We start from the raw sequence: 20,826 nt of genomic DNA, 5'->3' as shown, positions 1-20,826 counted from the left end.
ATTAAGTAGACAGCTAACGCACATGTGGATTACAAAGGGATTTAAAACTAAGGCTGTATTTTATAAGTGCTGAGTTGTAACAATGCTTGATGCTTGTGTATTGTTTGCAGTTACAAAACTGGAAACTTGGTGTTTTATCTTGGGTTGTATCTGTGGTTCTCAAACAAATAACTTTGCCTGCACCAAGGGATATTTGGCAGTATCCGGAGACATTTTTAGTTTCACAGTTGGTGGGCAGATTATCTTGTGGGTAAGTGCTATCAATGTTACTGCACATACTACAACACACAGGGAGCTAGTACAACAACATCCAAACCATATCTGACCCTCATGTCAGTAGAGCTGCTTTGAAAAGCCCTAATTATACTTAAATGTTTGCACTTCATCATAAACGTCTTAGCAATAATAATAATAATAATAATAATAAACTATTGTGGGTTGGAACAATTGAGAAAACTGGCTTCTGTGTAGCATGTGTGAAGCCCTGCATTTGATTCCTGGCACTGAAGGGGTGGAGGAGGCTCTTATTTTTATTTATTTTTTTTAATATATGGAAACGGGAGAAACGGTTTGATGGATAGAAGCACTTGCTACTCTTGCAGAGAACTCTAGTTCTGTTCTCAGTACCTACATCAGTAGTTCATAACTCCAGCTGTGGGAGGCTCTGATGCCTTTGGACCTCCATGAGCACCCGCATTCACATGCACATGCTGCTCACCTTTGAGACAATTTCTGTGTGTAGCCTGGTACTTGCTCTATAGACCAGGCCGTCCCCAAACTCAGAGATCCACCTGCCTCTGCCTCCCAAGTGCCACCACCACTCACCTAAAAAAATACATTTTAAACATTTTAACAAAGATTTCATTGGAAAAATGTCTTTTGAGCTTGGCCTGGAAATAGTAGCATTAGGCTGAAAAGATGGCTCAATGGGTAGGAGCAGCCTTTGCTCTTACAGAGGACCTTGGTTCAATTTTTACCATCTCTCTGTAACTCTAGTACCAGGAAATCCAGTGCCCCCGTCTGGCCTTTAAGGGCACAAGACAGACATGTGATGCACAGACAACAGACATACATGAAGATAAAACACTCATGTTTGTAAAATAAAATTTAAAAATAAAAAATATTTACATTGCTAACTTTGTGCTGTTTTGTGCCAGTGGGCTTGACTTTCTGATCTTCAGAAAGATAATTGACTTGTCTAGAGTTACTCTGTAAATGACAGATTTGAAATCCACACCTGGGTTCTGGCCCTAGAGCCCATGTTCTTCCTGTTACCTAAGTCTACTTTCAAGTACTTAGAGGTATTTGAGGAACAAGGGATTCAGGAAAGAATGTATGCAGATATGTAAAATGTGTCTCTTGAGGTAGTGAATTCAGTCTTTAAAACAAAATACTGGGTTTGTAATATAAAGGAAATTCTCAGGAAAATGGCTGAAATAAAACTGATAGGAAAGGCCTTGAATGGGAGGGTGAATATTTGTGTTTTATGTTGTAGTAAGGTATCTTTGATGCGTTTTGATAGAAGTGTGAAAGATGTATTGTGTTTTAGATAGACGAACATAGTAATCACACTAAGACAAGACTAGGAAGATCAGGAGGGCTATAGCCCATGTGAGCAATTTTTGTAGTACTTCAGGTGAACATTAAGGTGTGAATGGAAGAGTGGCTGTAAGAGAGATCGTAGCTATCATGAAGGGGGCTTGAGGAATCCAAGAGCTTTATTAATCTTAAATGTGGGTAACTAGGAGAGAAAACTAGCAAATGAGAAGAGAGGTCAGGCTTGATGGGAAGGAGTACAATCTCCAGGCTCTAACTTTGCTTGTTTGGGGCTGTCTGACAATTACCAAGGGGTCATAAGAAGGAAGGTGACCCTGTATATCTTGAGAATGGCTGGTACTACAGAGCAAAGAGTATCATGGAGTCATTCTTGGGGAGCATTTATGTTTAATAAAGGGCACTGGAAAGAGGGAGTTGTATTTTAAAAGATCAAATGAGTTATTGACAGTTTTGGGTTAGTTTGAATGGTGATGTGAAAGCCAAAGGGAAATTTTAATTAATTAATTAATTAATTTTTGCTTAGAAATTAAGACACAAAGGGAGAGAAAAAAAGTCATGGGACTTTCAAAGTATAGTACTGATAGATTTAGGGACCATGATGTACATCAATCGAGAATATTGACAGTCGGGCTATGTGGGGCTGACGCTCCGGTGGAGGAAGGACCTGGTTTTACAGGGTATCCCAGAGCGTTACTGTGTGCCGCACAGTGGATTAAGGTTAGGAAGAGCTAGCTTTGAGCACTGAGTGGGAGGAAGCTGAGGGAGCTGCTAGGCAAGCTCTGAGGCAGGAAGGGGTGCATACAGTATTCCTTCAAAGACATAGTAAGTATGTATCTTGAATATGTTTTAGTGGAAATGCTCAGATTACTGAGAAATTGGGAAAAACAAGCGAGGATTGTATGATTTCAAATCCTTGGGAATACTTAAAATGGGACGTGATGGCTCACACCAGTAATCCCAACACAAGGGCGGAGGCAAGAGGGTTACGAGTTCAAGGCCAGCCTGCTTTTAAAGCTGTGTGGCAAATACATTTCTTCTTAAAAATTAAAATATTTTCCTTTAGAACTAACATTTATTTATTAAATATCATACTTTTGTATAGAATGAGCCAATGGCCACTTTTTAATGACACAATTTTTAATACAGATACTTTTTATAGCTGAAGCTTATCCTTTTAAGCACTGGATGTTAACATACATCTTTACCCTTTACTGAATAATGTGTCTAGATATAATTTAACATTACCTTCATTAATTGGAGTTTTTGAGAATATAATAATTTTACTTTGTTTCACAAAGTCCAAAATTATTAACAATTTGTCCTTGCATTAAAGTCTGCAGACTGCTGTGTTTTGACAGATTTTGTTATACTGGTATTTTATTCTTTTCAGGATCAACTTTTAGTTTTATTCTTCTTTTCCTCATTTTATGTTGATTTTATTTTAGCTGTCTATTTTTTAAAAGATTATTTATTATGTATAATAAGTACACCGTAGCTGTCTTCAGACACACCAGATCTTATTACAGATGGTTGTGAGCCACCATGTGGTTGCTGGGAATTGAACTCAGAACCTCTGGAAGAGCAGTCAGTGCTCATAGCCACTGAGCCATCTCTCCAGCCCTCTAGCTGTTTATTATTCAGTAAAGATCTGAGGAATACTTGGGAAAGCCAAGTTGATGTGCTTAGGCCTGTCTCTTCTGGCAGTTAATGCCCACGTGTTACTCTGTGACTTGGGTTGTTCTGTTTTATTGTTTTTTAAAGGTGTTATTCTTGTTGTTGTTTTAAGTTGTAAATAAATTCATGGCCATATTTCAGATTATTGAAGTTATCTGGTGTTTGAGAGCAGTGGCATTATTGTTGTTAGTGTTGTTGGTTAAAATTACAATGTAAATAAAATATCTGTAATGGATACTAGGTTCTTGTTTTTAAAAGTTTGTTTGTTTCAACTGATTGAAGAGAAGCATTATGAAGCTGAAAGGCAGGGTGCTTGCACTTTTTAGGGCCATCTCTAACAAACTCTAAAGTTTCAAGTGGTTAAATTTCCCATCTATGGAGGAAGCTTTTCCTATAGGAAAGCATAGGTGATTCCTAAGAGTTTAATGAGAGCTCCAGCCCTTTCTTTGGATTGTTCAATTCTATTTCCAACATCCCACGAAAGCCTGCCATTTTTAGTCTTATTTTTACATTCAATTAAGGAGAGTATTCTATGGATCTGTAAAGAATACTACAGATCTGCCATAGTTTCATTCCTGGGAACAAGAATATTGACTGATATAAAAATAGTAAAGGTTCTATCAGTTAACATTGTACAGATTGAAAACAGACATAGCATTTTCTTAGATTAAATCATCATTCATTATTTCATTTTCATTCTGCTACTATGTTGTTTAAAAAAAAATCAAAGAAACCAAAACTTGGTGTCATGGTTGCCAGTGGCACATAGGCTTTGTTATAGAGCAGTGCAGAGCCCTGTGTCCTGAGTCTGTTCACTACGTCTCTGGTTAGAAGTACATCTACACAGCAGGTGGGGACTGGAACTATAAACTCTTTCCTACCTCTGCCAGCTTTGGTAACTGGATTCTTTGTGATTTGTATTTAATGAGAGTGCTGGCACCAGTGTCAAACTGTCTATCACTGTGTATGTTTTGCAGGTGAGAATAGAAGGATTCTCCTTTTGTGTATTTTTCCACCCTCCCCTCTTGTCAGAATTGCACTGATGATGTTACATCCAACATAGTCCTTTACTTAATAGGTCATGGTCTTTTCTTTAATAAATTGGAACCTTAAAATTATTCTGGTTCATGGTTCAAGAGAAAATACCTTGAAGGGTTTTTTGTTTCGTTTTGTTTTGTTTTTTAGCTTTGGACATTGCATGGATCAGCACTTCCATATGGAGTCCCTTCTATGAAATAGTCATTATTTTACCAGGTCGTGCATTGAAACCAGAACAGAAGTGTTGGTGTTGTAGTACATAGAAGTACTACTGACTTTGGCAAGCAAATGTACTACTTGTACAATATACATTAAAAAGCCCCAGCATTACTGTATATAATACAGTTTGAAGACTTTTAAAATAACCATGAAGTAGTAAAAGTAGTTCACATTTTTAACTTTTATTTTTTTAAAGTCCGCAGATGCACTTTTGGTGGCAATCGACTCTGAAGTAGTGGGAGCTGTTGATATACTACTTAACCATCGGCCAAAACGATCATCACGACCAACCATTGTAGTCAGTACTCTTAAATATTTATTCATTTGGATTTTTAAACCAAAGTGGATCTCCTGCCCCATTGCCATCTTTTCTCCCTCCTTCTCAGCTTATTTTGTTTTTAAAAATATTGATATTTTCACTTTGTAAAATATTACTTTGAAGTAAGTAGAGACAATAATAATTAATCTTACTTTCTGGAAACTTTAAAAAAATTAGTTAATATTTACATATTTTGTCAAAAGTACTGCAAAGCAGTATTTTTAATTTGGTATATTGTTCAGGTGATGCTGAAAATACAGATTTGTTTCTAGGTAGATTTAGGAAATGTAAGTGATGAAACCATAAAAAAATGGAAGGAAGGGTTGGGGATTTAGCTCAGTGGTAGAGCGCTTCCCTAGCCTGCCCTTGATTACATTCCTAGTATAGGAGGGAGAGGAAAAGAAAACCAGCACTCTGAAAGTCAAGCAGAAAATATAAATCATCGCATGTATAAACTGTGGAATACAAGGAAGTAATTTAAATCACCTTAAAATATTTTTGAGGGAAGGTTTAATGTATCCAGATCGCCTGATCTCCTTGTATAATCAAGGATAACCTTGAACTTCTGAGCCTCCTGCCCCTACCATTCAAGTGTTGGAATTAGAGGCATGAACCACCACACCCAGATAAAGATAATATTTTAAAACTGAGTTTTAGAAATAAAAATTATTAAGTTAGATGAGGATTGTGAAATATCTATGTATATGGATTTAACACTGGAGGTTAAAGTACACATGGAAGGAGGCTGAGAGCTGGCCCCGTGCTTCAGAGCACTTGCTGTTATTGCAGACCTGTGTTCAGTTCCCAGCCGGATCCACAGAGTACCTCACAACCATCTACAGCTCCAGTTCTAGGGGATCCCCACCCTCATCTGGCCCTGGATACTACATGGACATGGTACCTAGACATGTGCAGATGAAGCATTCTTCCACATAAAATAAATAAATCTTCTAAAATTTCTTAAAAATACACACGGAAAGAGATAGGGAAAATTAAGCAAATGTTACTTTATAGCAGTCATTTTTTATTGATTGAACTAATTAAGGATTTTTCTTTTATATTTTATTGGTTTTCTCAGTAGAAATGTAGTCATTGAAATGTTAATGATAATTATAAATGAGATAATTTTGTACATTGAATTTAAGAATTTTTAACATTTATCATTTATTGAGGGTATAGCAAAACAATCAGTTTTAATAACTGCTAGATTATCAGCTGATTGATTTCAGAATAACACATATTTAAAGAACCAAACAAATTTTATATTCATTTAGACTACTACAAAGGCCTATGGTTTGGGGGCCCGATGTCGTAAATAGTGTATGTTTGTCTATCATGCACAAGCTCCAGGTTTCAGTCTTTAGACACACACACACACTTAACTTTAAAAACTAGTTTAACAGCAACAAAGTGTGACTTTCCTACAATACCCCTTCAGATGGTGGTGAGAAACCACAAGAATTGAATAAAGAGGGCTGAGAAGAGATCTTTTCCCTGAAGGACCAAAGATAACAGAATCCCACTCAATTTCTACCATGTATCCTGCAGTACTGTTATATCCACCATGTATCCTGCAGTACTGTTATATCCACCATGTATCCTGCAGTACTGTTATCTCCACCATGTATCCTGCAGTACTGTTATCTCCACCATGTATCCTGCAGTACTGTTGTCTCCACCATGTATCCTGCAGTACTGTTGTCTCCACCATGTATCCTGCAGTACTGTTATCTCCACCATGTATCCTGCAGTACTGTTATATCCACCATCTATCCTGCAGTACTGTTGTCTCCACCATCTATCCTGCAGTACTGTTGTCTCCACCATCTATCCTGCAGTACTGTTATCTCCACCATCTATCCTGCAGTACTGTCGTATCCTGCAGTACTGTTATCTCCACCATGTATCCTGCAGTACTGTTATCTCCACCATGTATCCTGCAGTACTGTTATCTCCACCATGTATCCTGCAGTACTGTTGTCTCCACCATCTATCCTGCAGTACTGTTATCTCCACCATCTATCCTGCAGTACTGTTATCTCCACCATCTATCCTGCAGTACTGTTATCTCCACCATCTATCCTGCAGTACTGTTATATCCACCATCTATCCTGCAGTACTGTTATATTTTTATATGCCTGCCCCGCCTTTTAGCCGTTGAGCACATTCCCTTTCTTCAGAGCGAGGTGGAGGGCCATGTGCCATTACAACAGTGGCAAGTATTCTGTCATTCCCCTTGCACTGCATCAGTGTGGAAAGCCTTGGCAGGCCCAGCTTGCCAGTGAAGACATTTCTGCTCTGCTTCTAACAAGTAAAGGTTACTCAGTCTTTATCTGAATACCTACAATGGCTATAAATTCACCTTTTAACAGCTTTATTGTTTCTAGACAAATGCAATCAAATGTTTTAGCATATTTTTATTTTACTATTTAAGTGAATTCATTTTGCAGCCTTGGCTTGTTGAATTTTCTCTTCACTATTCACTTTAAAGTACAGGTTATTTGAAAATATGTAGGTCATGATAGAAGCAAGGAAATTATAAACTTTAATCTTACATATGTCTAGTAGTGGTGTTCTAGTTACAAATGCTTCATAGTAAACAGAAGGGTCACTTTTCAGTTACGACTTTAAGCCTGGGAGTAAATATAATTTTCTTTTTGACCATTTGAGAAAATGAAACCTACTTTAGGCTTTTATATAACTGTTGCATAAATTCATGAATATGAAATCTCCAATAGATAATTGAGAAGTACATTAACAAACCAGTATTTAAAAGAAAGTAAATTAAAATGTCATTCTTTTTCACCCATATTAAGGATGACCATGCCATTGCTGTGAGTCAAACTTTACTATGGAATGGATACATCCCTATATTATCAATAATATAAACTATTGAAAATATTTTGACATTATCAAGAACTTCAAAATTTTCCTGGCCTTTTAACCTATACTTCTGCTTCTAGGGGAGGGGCTATGCTAATGAGGTAGTCCTAAATCTGTAACAAGCTATTTTTACAGCAATATTTGCTATAATGTCATTTACATCGCAGAATGTCTTGAACACAGATTTTGAGCTTCCTTAAATTGCATGTAAAATCCTGTGCGTGGTTTTGTCCCTTGAAGATCCTGGGCTCTCAGGCAATGAGATTATTCTTTTGATGTCTGAAATATTAAGAACTATTACTTTTATCAAGAACTGTTGTTTTTATCACTGGTGCTTAACCCACTATGCAAAATGAGTCTTTCAAAAGGGATGAAGTAAAGAAAGGACTAGAAGGAAATACTGTACTATAAAATGTTATTTGAGTAGAAGGAATATGGGCATTTTTATTCTTCTTTCTGCTTTTCTGTATTTTTCAGATATTTTAAAATGAGTATACACTACTTTTACAATGTTAATAAGTTACCAAAGTGTGAACTTGATGAGCTTACCCTGGAATCAAACAGCTCTCAAGGAAACCTCTGCAAAAAAGTGAGAAGCATTGGAAAGAATATGCAATAGTCATAAGATAGCCAACCTTGTCTTTAATCCTGACACTTAAACTTCCAATGTTTTGTCTTCATTTCATACAATCATTGGCCTAAGGTCCCAATCAGTGGGAGGAGCTCAGGGTCCCGAGTCACACAGACCTTGATGGAGTCAGCTCCTGGCTGACTGTGCTTCCCCCACATTCCCTTCTCTGGGCCTCAGTTTCTTCACAGTTACTAATTACACTCAGCTTTGCAGTTCATGGTGGGCATTACTCAGGCAGAGGAATGACTGACAGCTCCAGTTCTCTCTCGCTAAGTGTTAACTGTGATGGTAGTGGCCTTGCTTATTTATGACGGGCTGCAGACTAGGCAGGGATTGGACTGTATGAAGAAGTGGCTTCATTGCTACCTGTAGGACAAGGCAGGCCACACAGTTGGAGAGTTTAGTTTTCTCATGCATTTATACTGTGGCTGTTCTTACCATTTTTCCATTTTATTGTTTTCCTAAAATTCTTGTTCTTTCTCTATCATTCATGTGTCTATTAACTTTTAAAAGTATTAATACTTTTCTTAAAGTATCTTTCTAGATGCTCTTGCTTCTATATTAGTACAATGGAACTGTAGTGTTAGGAATGTTGCCTATTGAAGATCACATTTATTATATAACATCTGTTAATTAGAATTGAAATGTTAAAGTTTTAAAATAATGGGTCTAAGTAAAATGTATTCTTAAAATAAGTCTTATGTTTCTTATTTAATATTGCTTTTATTCCATCCTTTAGATAAATATGTTTTTGAAGTCATAATAAATAACCTTTGGGCATTTATATGAATATTTTTCAGAAACTTATGGAACGAATTCAGAATCCAGAATACTCAACAACGATGGATGTTGCACCAGTTATTTTAGCTGCTCATCGTAACAACTATGAGATCCTCACAATGCTTCTGAAGCAGGACGTGGCTTTGCCCAAGCCCCATGCTGTTGGTTGTGAATGCACGCTGTGTTCTGCAAAAAACAAAAAGGACAGCCTCAGACATTCCAGGTGAGGAAATTAAGGTTTTGGTAAATAGAAGAGTGATGTATCAGAGCACTTGTCAATGGTATTTACTTGGGGGAAATGTTCTTTCAGTGCAACTTTAAGAAATATGCTTGGGGGGTTGGGGATTTAGCTCAGTGGTAGAGCGCTTGCCTAGCAAGCGCAAGGCCCTGGGTTCGGTCCCCAGCTCCGAAAAAAAGAAAAAAGAAAAAAAAAAAAGAAATATGCTTGGGTGACTTAGGAAAGCCAGATTTCTAGTTCTTTTGTTCATGAGGTAAATTAGCAAGAGTGGAAGGGCACCTTATACAGAACAACAAACTACTGGTATATGGTCATCATCACCGCTGTCACGATGATGGCCATTATTAGCTTTTGGAGGTAGCATCTTGCTATATACGTTACACACTGGCTAGCCTGGAACTCACCTTGAGGGCTTCAAGCTGATCTTAAAGCTGTGATCCTTCTGTCTTTTCTTGAGTCCTTGGATTGTAGGTGTGTACCACGAGTCCTGGTAGAACACAGCTTAATTGACGAAGGTGTAAAGACTATCAACTGCAGATTTCTCCTCCCAGGTGTTTGTAGCCTGAGAGAGATCTGAGACAGCTGCCTACAGAGATCTCCTACTGGGGGTGGCTAGTCCCTTCCTTATGTTGTACATATTAAATGTGTGAGATGTTCCAGAGATAGCAAAACCCAGCCTGATCCCAGCTTCACTGTGTTTGTGCCTATGTGAGTGTAGTCTGTCCCTTTTCATTCCCTTTCCATGCTTCCTCACGGTTCCAAGACCCAAGCTTCACAGGTCATGTTGTTTTTTGCCACAATATGTGTGCTGGAAACTGAACCTAGGTCTTTTGCAGAGGAATGAGAGCTCTTAACTACTGAGCCATTTTTCCAGCGCACAAAACCTCTCACTAAATATTTGAACTCTTCTTGCTTCGTATTTTCTTTCCTTGACCATATTTATATTACATCTTTCCTATTTATCATCTCTTTCCATTTCCCCAGTTGAAATGTTGACATCAAGAAAGGACCTGCCTTCTTTAGGTTGAACAAGATCACTCCATGGGCAGTTTTATACAAGTGTGGTTGTAAGTAGGTTGCGAAGTCAGCTTTCCAGTGTAAGCCTTTTCGGGGCCTTGTATATGGTTTAGATACTCACTGTAGCAGCATTGAGAGACATAGGCAGCCTTAGATATGGTAGTTAAACAACCAGCTGCATCTCAGCTATCTGTAACCTCATTTCCTAGAATGGTAAGGCAGAAGGAGGATCATAAATTTGAGGCCAGCAGAGGGTATTTAAAAAATCACCATGTCTTAGTTACTATTATACATGGTATCCAAAGATGTTTTCATTGTAATGAGACACGTCGTTTAAAAACATCTTTGGTCATTTTCTTATCTATAAAATAGAAATGTTAAAAATGCAGTGATACTTTTAGAAATGTTTAGGTAAGGGCTGGAGAGATAGCTCAGTGGTTAAGAGTTCTGACTGCTCTTCCAGAGGTCCTGAGTTCAATTCCCAGCAACCACATGGTGGCTCACAACCATCTGTAATGGGACCTGATAACCCTCTTCTGGTGTGTCTGAAGAGAGCAACAGTGTATTCACATACATGAAATAAATAAATCTTTAAAAAAAAGAAATGTTTAGGTAATAAATATTAATTACCAAAAATGTGATACTCTGGTTTTATTCAGGTATGGTTCTTTCATACTTTTGTAAAGTAGTTAAACATAGTTGGAGGTTGAGTATTACAAGCTGAGGACCATCAGGTTAATGTTTGCTGCTCTTGATGGTTTCAGATTTAAGGAGGGGTACTGTGTTTTCTCTTAATGTATGGCTTGTCTACAAATTCTCTTTATCTGTGAATTATTTTTAAATGTATTGTTTTATGTACATTTATACAAAGGATTCCATTTTTTTTTTACTATTAACTGCTACCTTAATTCTGAGGGAATGAAAAATAGAATTCATTTCTAATAAGGTATAAAATAACAAACCAAGTTTTACCCTTTTAAAATGTAAAATTCTGATCTTAGGATATTTATAAAGTTATCATTGATCATTTTGACTTCAGAGAATTTAACAATTTAAACAAGACACCATGCTATTAGCAACTCTCCCAGTGCATACAAACAACAGAGCCTAATTTCTGTATCCATGTTAGGACTGTTTGGCAAATATTGTCTAAATGGCATGGTTTGGTTGCTTGTGGCTCTCGCACATGACCCTGCATTAAGAACTTGTTAATACTCTTTAGGTCTTTTCTTTTTCCAGACTTACATGTTACCACAAGTGTGTAATCGTCTAATAAGCTAAGCATTTGTAGACAGGTTATTACATATGTGGCTTTCTCATTTCCAGACATTCCTGGTTGGTCCTCTGCTGTCTCACTCTTGAGAAGCCAGTATTCCTTTGGTCATTTTGTCCAGGCCAGTGTTTGGTTCTCTGGTCCAGAGTTACAGCTTTACTAGCTTGAACCTGATAAAACTACAGCTCTTTATTTTTTTTCCCCATCTTTATTAAATTGGGTATTTCTTATTTACATTTCAACTGGTATTCCCTTTCCCGGTTTCCAGGCCAACATCCCCCTAACTCCTCCCCTTCCCCTTCTATATGGCTGTTCCCCTCCCCATCCTCCCCCCATTACTGCCCTCCCCCCAAGAATCCTGTTGACTGGGGGTTCAGTCTTGGCAGGACCAAGGGCTTCCCCTTCTACTGGTGCTCTTACTAGGCTATTCATTGCTACCTATGAGGTTGGAGCCCAGGGTCAGTCCATGTATAGTCCTTGGGTAGTGGCTAAGTCCCTGGAAGCTCTGGTTGTTGGCATTGTTGTTCATATGGGGTGTCAAGTCCCTTCAACTCTTTGTGTCCTTTCTCTGATTCCTTCAACAGGGGTCCCGTTCTCAGTTCAGTGGTTTGCTGCTGGCATTCACCTATGTATTTGCTGTATTCTGGCTGTGTCTCTCAGGAGAGATCTACATCCGGTTCCTGTCAGCCTGCACTTCTTTGCTTCATCCATCTTGTCTAATTGGGTGGCTGTACGTGTGTGGGCCACATGTGGGGCAGGCTCTGAATGGGTGTTCCTTCTGTCTCTGTTTTAATCTTTGCCTCCCTATCCCCTGCCAAGGGTATTCTTGTTCCCCTTTTAAAGAAGGAGCGAAGCATTCGCATTTTGGTCATCCTTCTTGAGTTTCATGTGTTCTGTGCATCTAGGGTAATTCAAGCATTTGGGCTAATATCCACTTATCAGTGAGTGCATACCATGTGTGTTTTTCTGTGATTGGGTTACCTCACTCAGGATGATATTTTCCAGTTCCATTCATTTGCCTATGAATTTCATAAAGTCATTGTTTTTGATAGCTGAGTAATATTCCATTGTGTAGATGAACCACATTTTCTGTATCCATTCCTCTGTTGAAGGGCTTCTGGGTTCTTTCCAGCTTCTGGCTATTATAAATAAGGCTGCTATGAACATAGTGGAGCATGTGTCTTTGTTGTATGTTGGAGCATCTTTTGGGTATATTCCCAGGAGAGGTGTAGCTGGGTCCTCAGGTAGTGCAATGTCCAATTTTCTGAGGAACCTCAGACTGATTTCCAGAATGGTTGTACCAGTCTGCAATCCCACCAACAATGGAGGAGTGTTCCTTTCTCCACATCCTCAGCATCTGCTGTTGCGAGTTTTGATCTTAGCCATTCTGACTGGGTGGAGGTGGAATCTCAGGGTTGTTTTGATTTGCATTTCCTTGACTAAAGATGTTGAACATTTTTAGGGTGCTTCTCAGCCATTCAATATTCCTCACTACAGCTCTTTATTGAATAGGGAGTAGGAAGGACTGAGGCAGATCTCAGCCATAGCTTCTTAAACTCAGTGGGAGGCTCATGAAACTTGTCAACATGACTGAAAATTAATCTAAGATCACAGAGTGAGTGTGGGCTGTTTCTGGCATTACATGCCTACTGCATGTGTGCTGCTTCAGTGCAGCCTTGCTTGTGCCGGCATACTGTTCATGGATTGTCTGATAAAGTCAATCAGTGTAGAGATAGTTATCTATACATATTTGGGTAGTTATAGTGCAGGCAATTGCCTCTACAGGGATACTTAGATACAGATAAAGCAGATATGGTGATACCTGCCCATAATCTGAGCTACTTGAAAGGTTGGGGCAGAAAGATTGTGAGCTCATGGCCAATCTGGGTAATGGGGCAAAAAAGCTATACAGACAATTGAATGTAGTTTTTCTTTCTTTCTTTTTCTAATATGGTGTCTTAATACATTACCCAAGCTAGCTTTGAGTTCAAGCTTTTCTCCTGCTCCAGCCTCCTGTGTATTCATGAATGCAGACTAATTTTGCTTCTAAGTAACACATTAAAGCTATAGATTAAATGAGGAATGTGTCAATAAATTTAGAATTTTATCTAGAAAAAAATCCATTACAAAGAAAATAAAAAGTTAAACAACCAACTGAAAAAGATATCTGAATCACTTTTGACTATAGAATAAGCAACAGAAAACATGGGGTAAAGAGCAGGCAGTTTACGGAAGTGTAACTAAAGCTTGAAAGAACAGGTGAGCTTCTGAAGAAATACAGGTCAGAATACCTGCAGTTCCGCTCCCTGTTAATTTAGCCACATTTAGGATGACAGACCCTGTCCAGTGAATATAACAGAGGCATGCAGGAAATTCACTTTTTTATTTTATTGCTTTCAATAAAACTGAGAGTATATGATATGTATGCTGTTTTTGCACAACAGTTTGAACTGTAGATAGAATGTAAGAATTAAAGACTATTTGTTGTTTCATTTTTATAGTAGGAACAAATTAGGAGCAACTTAAGTGTTCATTAATGGAGATCCATGAACAGCCATCACATGGAAAACCAGCTGTAGTAAAGAATGAGATGCATTGAAATATGGTGACCACACAGGAGGACTGTGGCACTTCAGGTTCCTGGGTTGTCTACTCTAAAATGACAAGTGTGCATTAAATTTTTATGCAAAACAAATATGTGTATTAAATCTCCCAAATTTGTGATCTAGAAATTATATTTAAATGTTTATAAGTAAAGAATTTTGATGAATTTTTGTTTATTTCCTATTTTGTTATTGAAATTGGAATATTTATTAAATTACAGAGAATAAAGGGATTCATTCACTCAGTTGTTAAGAATTATATATAGCTGAGTAATTTTACTCATAACTAGTTGAAAAATCTTTCAAAATTGTAACCTGACATAATGAGACATACGTTGAAAATATCTAGGATGCTAAAGAAGTTTACGGTCTGGGAGAGGAAAGCTTAGCAAGCATTAAATCCATATCATATTAAGTATTTGCTAGTACATTCCCTTTAAATTTATGTAGGTTCAGGAATAGAAATTTACTTTCTGTTATAAAAGGATTTTTGTGTCATTTTTCTTTTTTTAAAGATTTTATTTATCTTATATAAGTGAGTACCCTGTCACTCTCTTCAGACACACCAGAAGAGGGCATCAGATCCCATTACAGATGGTTGTGAGCCACCATGTGGTTGCTGGGAATTGAACTCAGGACCTCTGGAAGAGCAGTCAGTGCTCTTAACTGCTGAGCCATCTCTCCAGCCCCATCATTTTTCTTTTTTAAAAAAGAAAAGACCACAAAGTAGGTATCATTTCAATTAACTTAATTTGATAATATGAACTATAAATAAAAATAAAATTAAGAAAGGAGAAATATTGGTTTTAAATTAGACCACTAAAGTATGTGTGTTCACATTTTCGAAACTGAAATGTTATGTGAGAGGAATTATAAATAGACTATTTCTCCTACCATTCAGATGTTCAGATGTAAAAGAATTATCAGTGAATTTTTGTTTCTTTGAGGCAGGGCACTCTATAGTCTTAATATAGTTAGGCAGCTGACAAATGAATTTAGCAGTAAACATTTATTTGAAGAGAAACAAAAAGTCATAAATACAACTAAATTATGGGGTTTTGTCATTCTTTCTTAATTTTTACTTTTTGAGAACTTTTTACCTAAGCATGTTATCTGCACAATTCTCACCTCTTCCTTCTAGCTCTTGCTGTACTCTTCCTCTTAAATACATGATCTCTTAATTATTCTCTCTCTCTCTCTCTCTCTCTCTCTCTCTCTGAGTCCATTTAATGCTGCTTGTATGCATGTGTCCAGGGCTGCCCATTCGGGATTGAACATCCTATGCAGGAGCTATCCCTGGAGGAAACAAATTCTTCTCTCAGCAGGTCTCAGCAGGTCTCAGCAGGTCTCAGCAGGTCTCAGCAGGTCTCAGCAGGTCTCAGCAGGTCTCAGCAGGTCTCAGCAGGCATTGGCTACCTGCAGCTTTTTATCTAGGGCTGGGACCATATGGGATTTCCCCTCTGTACATTGACATATCCACTGATGTTGTCATTGTGTCAGTCTTGTTCAGGCAGCCATATTACTGAGATTTCATGGGTACATTTTTCACTGTCATACCTAGAGGACAATCTGTAGGAAGGGGTCTGGGCCACCGACTCTTACAGTCTCTCTGCCTACCTTTTCTGTGTTCCCCCCATATTTGAGGTGTAAGGGTTGCCTTGTAGTTGTACAAGGTGGGGTTAGATATCCAAAAGCTCCTGGTTCTGCATTTTGACTAGTTGTGGGTTTCTCAAAGAGTCTCAACCTTTTACAAAAAGAAGCTTCTCTAATGAGGTATGAGTAATACACCCATATGAGGATGTAGACAAGAGCTTAGAAGTTCTATTGGTTTGTGAACAACAGAAGTAGTACAGTAAGTAGTAGTCGTTCCTCTCTGGCCTATGACTACTCCAGCCATATGGAGTTGTTCTTGCCATGCATCCCAGATTGGCCTGAAACCTGCTTTGTAACCTTCAAACTCAATCCTGTGTCAGCTGCCTGAGAGATGAAACTACAGGCATGTTTATACCAAGGCAGTCAAATTTTGAATGTTTGAAGAGAGACAGTAACTTAAAGCTGTGGACAACATTTTCCAATGTGTGTTCTCCAAATATTTAAGTTTTAAGTGTTTCTTCTTACAGAAATATCTTGAAATAAGCATATGTATAGTTAAACTTAAATATTTTATACTTTATAAGTTTATAGATTGCAGATTAAAACAAGCAAGGGTTTGTTTTTTCTTTTACATTGTGTAATTAAATTTTATCACAGGTTTCGTCTTGATATCTATAGATGTCTGGCCAGTCCAGCTCTAATAATGTTAACAGAGGAGGATCCAATTCTGAGAGCATTTGAACTTAGTGCTGACTTAAAGGAACTCAGCCTTGTGGAGGTGGAATTCAGGTGGGGAAGAATGGATGTTGTATGTTATGTCTTTTGTTGTGGACTCTTCTGCCTCAATCTGTTCATAAGCTGACTAATGTTGTTGCCACTTGGAATTTCCTTTTTCTGTTTAAGGAACACATCTTGGTGCTGCTTAGCCCACTCCTCCCCTGTCCTTACTCTTTGACCACTGAGTCCCCAGGCAGCCCTGGAGATTATCCTCATGGCAGAGTGTCTGTAGAGCCTTCTTGCCAGCTCCCGTTTATAAAGTGCCAACAGGGACTGTGCCTGAAAAAATGCTTTCCTTTCACAGTGAGGCTCCATCTGATGTGGCTCTGCTCCATCTGGAAGGTTAACACTTCCTGGAGCAGGATCAGAGACTCACAGTTTTCACTAGCCTTCATACAAGCATATATATATGATGTGCTCTGGAAAGTTCTGAGTCCAGAGACTTATGAAAAACCTACATGTAAGTTTTAAAGTTTAGAACTGCTATTCTTTAAGTACATTACATTTAAAAACCTCAATATGACATCTGTCTTACTTAGGGTTTTACTGCTGTGAAGAGACACCATGACCAAGGCAACTCATAAAGGACAACATTTAATCGGGCTGGCTTACAGGTTCAGAGGTTCTGCCCATTATCATCAAGGTGGGAGCATGGCAGCATCCAGGCAGTCATGGCATGGGGTCTGGGAGGGGGGTGGAGCTGAGAGTTCTACATCTTGATCTGAATGCCATTAGGAGAAGATTGACTTCTAGGCAGCTAGGGGGAGAGTCTCAAGTCCACTCCCACAGTGACACATTTCCTCCAACAAGGCTATACCAACTCCACAAGGTCACACCTCCTAATAAGGCCACGCATATTCAAACCACCAGAACATCTGTATACTTTGATGAATTCACAAGACATAGTTAAAAACTTAATTTTATTAAGACATGAGGCTATGAATACATTTGATTTAAATATAAAGAATTTCTTAATTTAACCTTATTTTTGTTTCTATATAAATTAGAACCTACATAACTCATTCCAAAACTATATTTGAACAACTGCTAAGATTGTATTACAGTCATGAACAAATAAAGTTAGATTTGAATGTTATCTTAAAACTCATTTATTTCAACCTGGTGTTTAATAGGCAGAGAAAGGTCTGCAAAAGCCAGATGGTTTTACTAATGCCAGCATCAAGTTAAAACTGAAGGAAGGTGTGGTGCCACATGGCTGCAGTCCCACCATGTGTGAAGTGGAAGCAAGAGGACCAGTGTAATTGAGAAGCCGGCTCCCTGGGCTACATAGCAAAACTATGTCTCAAAAGGGAGACAAGGGTAAAGACACACACCTTTAATCCCAGCATGGGGGAGACAGAAGAACTATTGTGAGTTCCAAGGCCAACCTGGTCTACCTGGTGATTCCTGGCCAGCCAGGGCTACACAATGAGAGACCCAGTCTTTAAACAACCAAAAACAAAAAGAGGAGGCAGACAAAACCTATAAAGTTATAATTAGGGTGCAAGATACTCTCTCATCACTAATATACCTCTGTCTAAACTATACAAGCAATCATCTTTCATTTCATGATCTATTTAGAGGTTAAACAGATTAGATTAATAAATTATATATTTGCTCTAGCCTTCTTAAATGTTTAAGGATGAGATATCTTTGTTATAACACTTTAATGCATGTTCCCCCTGCAGTTATATTCCTAAGCCAGAAGGCATGTAATAAATACCCTATTTGTCAAAGAAACCCAGTGAATTGTTCTCAGGTAGTAAAGAATGAGAAAATGTTTGCCTCTCAAGAAAAGGTTGAGGTTTGAGTTGTAACTTTATACAGCCAGTTTCTGGACAACAGTCACCCTGTGGAAAGAGTAAGCAGTGGATGCCTTCCTGGCCTCATATTTTTTTCTGCCTGAGAGAAGAGCTGAATATAATTATTTTCAAACGACCAGCCTCTGTGCATGACTTGTAGTTATTTGCAACATACTTATTTTTGGTTAACTGAGTTATAAATTTAATATAATTAATGTTTAATAAAGAATTATGTACAAAAACTTCATTTTTCACAAATTATGTTAAGGATATGTTTTATAAGTTATTCAAAGACAGCAGTAAAGTCTAGAAAATGCAGTAGAGGAGATTTCCAGGGACTGGAATACCAAGGAGAAGATGACGAATTTTTTGACCTTGATGACTACTAGGTAGTCAACATGGGGCCAGCAAAACGTGCCTCACCCTCCAGCATTCAATCCAAGGAGCATCTTGTGGTGGAATCCAAACATATCCCTGCCTTACAATCGGAACATTTCCAGAACTTAATCTGTGAGCATTGGATGCTGAAAAGAAAAGCAAAACAGAACCAGACCCAACCACACTTTGGATTGTCAAGGTGTCAGTGCAGCGGCCTACAACTAAGTCCCTAAATGCCACTTTGGACTAATTTAAAAAGAATCCCAGTTTTTACTTTTACTTATGGTAAAATTGGTTCTTGTATTTTATTAAAAAAATGACTTTTAACCTTCATACATAGAAGGAAAATACTTTAACTGCTGTAAACCTTCAGAAGTCAGTAGACGTGAGATCATACTGGTTGGTTTCTTCCTTTGATCGGAGAGTAAAGAGTAATTAAATTGTCACATCCACAGTGACCCATTTACATGGCACTCTTGGCTTACACTGCACAAGAAGAAATATATGTGGTGAAATATTGGAAAAAAAGAAAGAAAGTAGCACTTCTGAAGAGAGTTCCTTAGGAGGTGCAGTTAGTGTTTTTTTTTTTTTAAACTTGATTTCACTCAAATGAGTACTTTAAATATGTCAGAAATCTTTTTTAGTATTAGATTAGCATACATATTTTGTGTATAATTGAACATTATAAATTACCTAGTGATATCAAAAGCATTGTTATTATTGTTTACATGACTAATATCAAGGGAAATTTTAGCCATCTGTGGAGGTTTGAATATGCTTGGCCCAAGGAGTGGTACTATTTAGAGGAGTGGCCTTGTTGGAGGAGGTGTGGCCTTGTTGGAGGAGGTGTGGCCTTGTTGGAGGAGGTGTGGCCTTGTTGGAAGAGGTGTGGCCTTGTTGGAGAAGGTGTAGCCTTGTTGGAAGAAGTGTGTCACTGTGGGCATGGGCTTTAAGACCCTCATCCTAGCTGCCTGGAAGCTAGTCTTCTTTCTGTCTTTGTCTGAAGATGTAGAACTCTCAGCTTCTCTAGGCTCATATCTGCCTGGATGCTGCCCTGCTCCCACCTTGATGATAATGATTGAACTTCTGAACCTGCAAGCCAGCCCCAGTTGAATTTTGTTTTTTATAAGAATTGCCTTGGTCACAGTGTCTCTTCATAGCTGTAAAACCCTAAGACAGCATTGTAGAGAATGAGAAGTGAGTTAAGTAAAAAACTGAGCAAGTTTTATAAGCATTTCTCAGAATGTTTATAAAGTATACTATGCTCACCTGAAATCATCACTATGAGCACAGGAAGCATGTTTCTCCAAAGCTGTGGAGACTCTGCACTAGCAAGCTCCCATGTTAGCAAGAGTAGAGAAGAGCTTATGTAGCCCTGTCAGAATTTAAATACTGCTGAAAAAGTCATTTCTAGTAATGTGATCTCATTGGACAGTGGGAGTGGCGTCCCTAATAGCAGACTGTGTATTTTGTAGGAATGACTATGAAGAGCTAGCCCGTCAGTGCAAAATGTTTGCTAAAGATTTGCTTGCGCAAGCTCGGAATTCTCGTGAACTGGAAGTTATCCTAAATCATACATCTAGTGATGAACCTCTTGACAAACGGGGACTACTAGAAGAAAGAATGAATTTAAGTCGTCTGAAACTTGCTATCAAATATAACCAGAAGGAGGTATGAAGCTTTCTGTGATATGTCTATTTTCTTTACCTTGGTTCTCAAATAAAAGTTGTAACAATATAAACAGTATAACGTTTATAACTCAAATATATATATATATAAATATATATATATATACACACACATATATATTTATCTTAAAGGAAAGGTCACACTAGTGTCTAAAAGCAAAAAGATCCTGTTTGTAAGGTTAGAGCTCTGGTTTCTGAACATCAGCCAGGACCATGAATAGTGTGGCCCCAGCATGCCGAGTGATCAGATGGGTGAGTTGAAAGCAGACCCTGAAGGAAGCCTTTCAGAGTCACATTGCATCATTTCTATTAGATCTGCTGGCCATAGGAACCACAGGTTACTGAGTTGAAGGACA

The 20,826-nt window shown here is 38.1% G+C and overlaps 1 protein-coding gene across 5 annotated transcripts in view; it reads left to right on the top strand.

Moving 5' to 3' along the window:
• Trpc1 (transient receptor potential cation channel subfamily C member 1) overlaps nt 1-20,826 on the top strand; it is a 43,610-nt gene that overhangs the window by 8,461 nt on the left and 14,323 nt on the right. For 3 of the 5 annotated variants that reach the window (XM_032909973.1, XM_032909977.1, XM_032909974.1), the window contains 4 exons: nt 4,685-4,786; nt 9,122-9,324; nt 16,483-16,614; nt 20,258-20,453. In XM_032909973.1, the coding sequence (XP_032765864.1) occupies nt 4,685-4,786; nt 9,122-9,324; nt 16,483-16,614; nt 20,258-20,453 (633 nt within the window). The remainder of the gene's footprint in view (nt 1-4,684; nt 4,787-9,121; nt 9,325-16,482; nt 16,615-20,257; nt 20,454-20,826) is intronic. The other 2 variants (XM_032909976.1, XM_032909978.1) reach the window with 1 other exon arrangement.

The sequence above is a fragment of the Rattus rattus genome, chromosome 8 (assembly GCF_011064425.1).
Source record: "Rattus rattus isolate New Zealand chromosome 8, Rrattus_CSIRO_v1, whole genome shotgun sequence".
In the NCBI taxonomy this organism is placed as follows: domain Eukaryota; kingdom Metazoa; phylum Chordata; class Mammalia; order Rodentia; family Muridae; genus Rattus; species Rattus rattus.
This window is presented reverse-complemented; position numbering and strand designations above follow the sequence as displayed.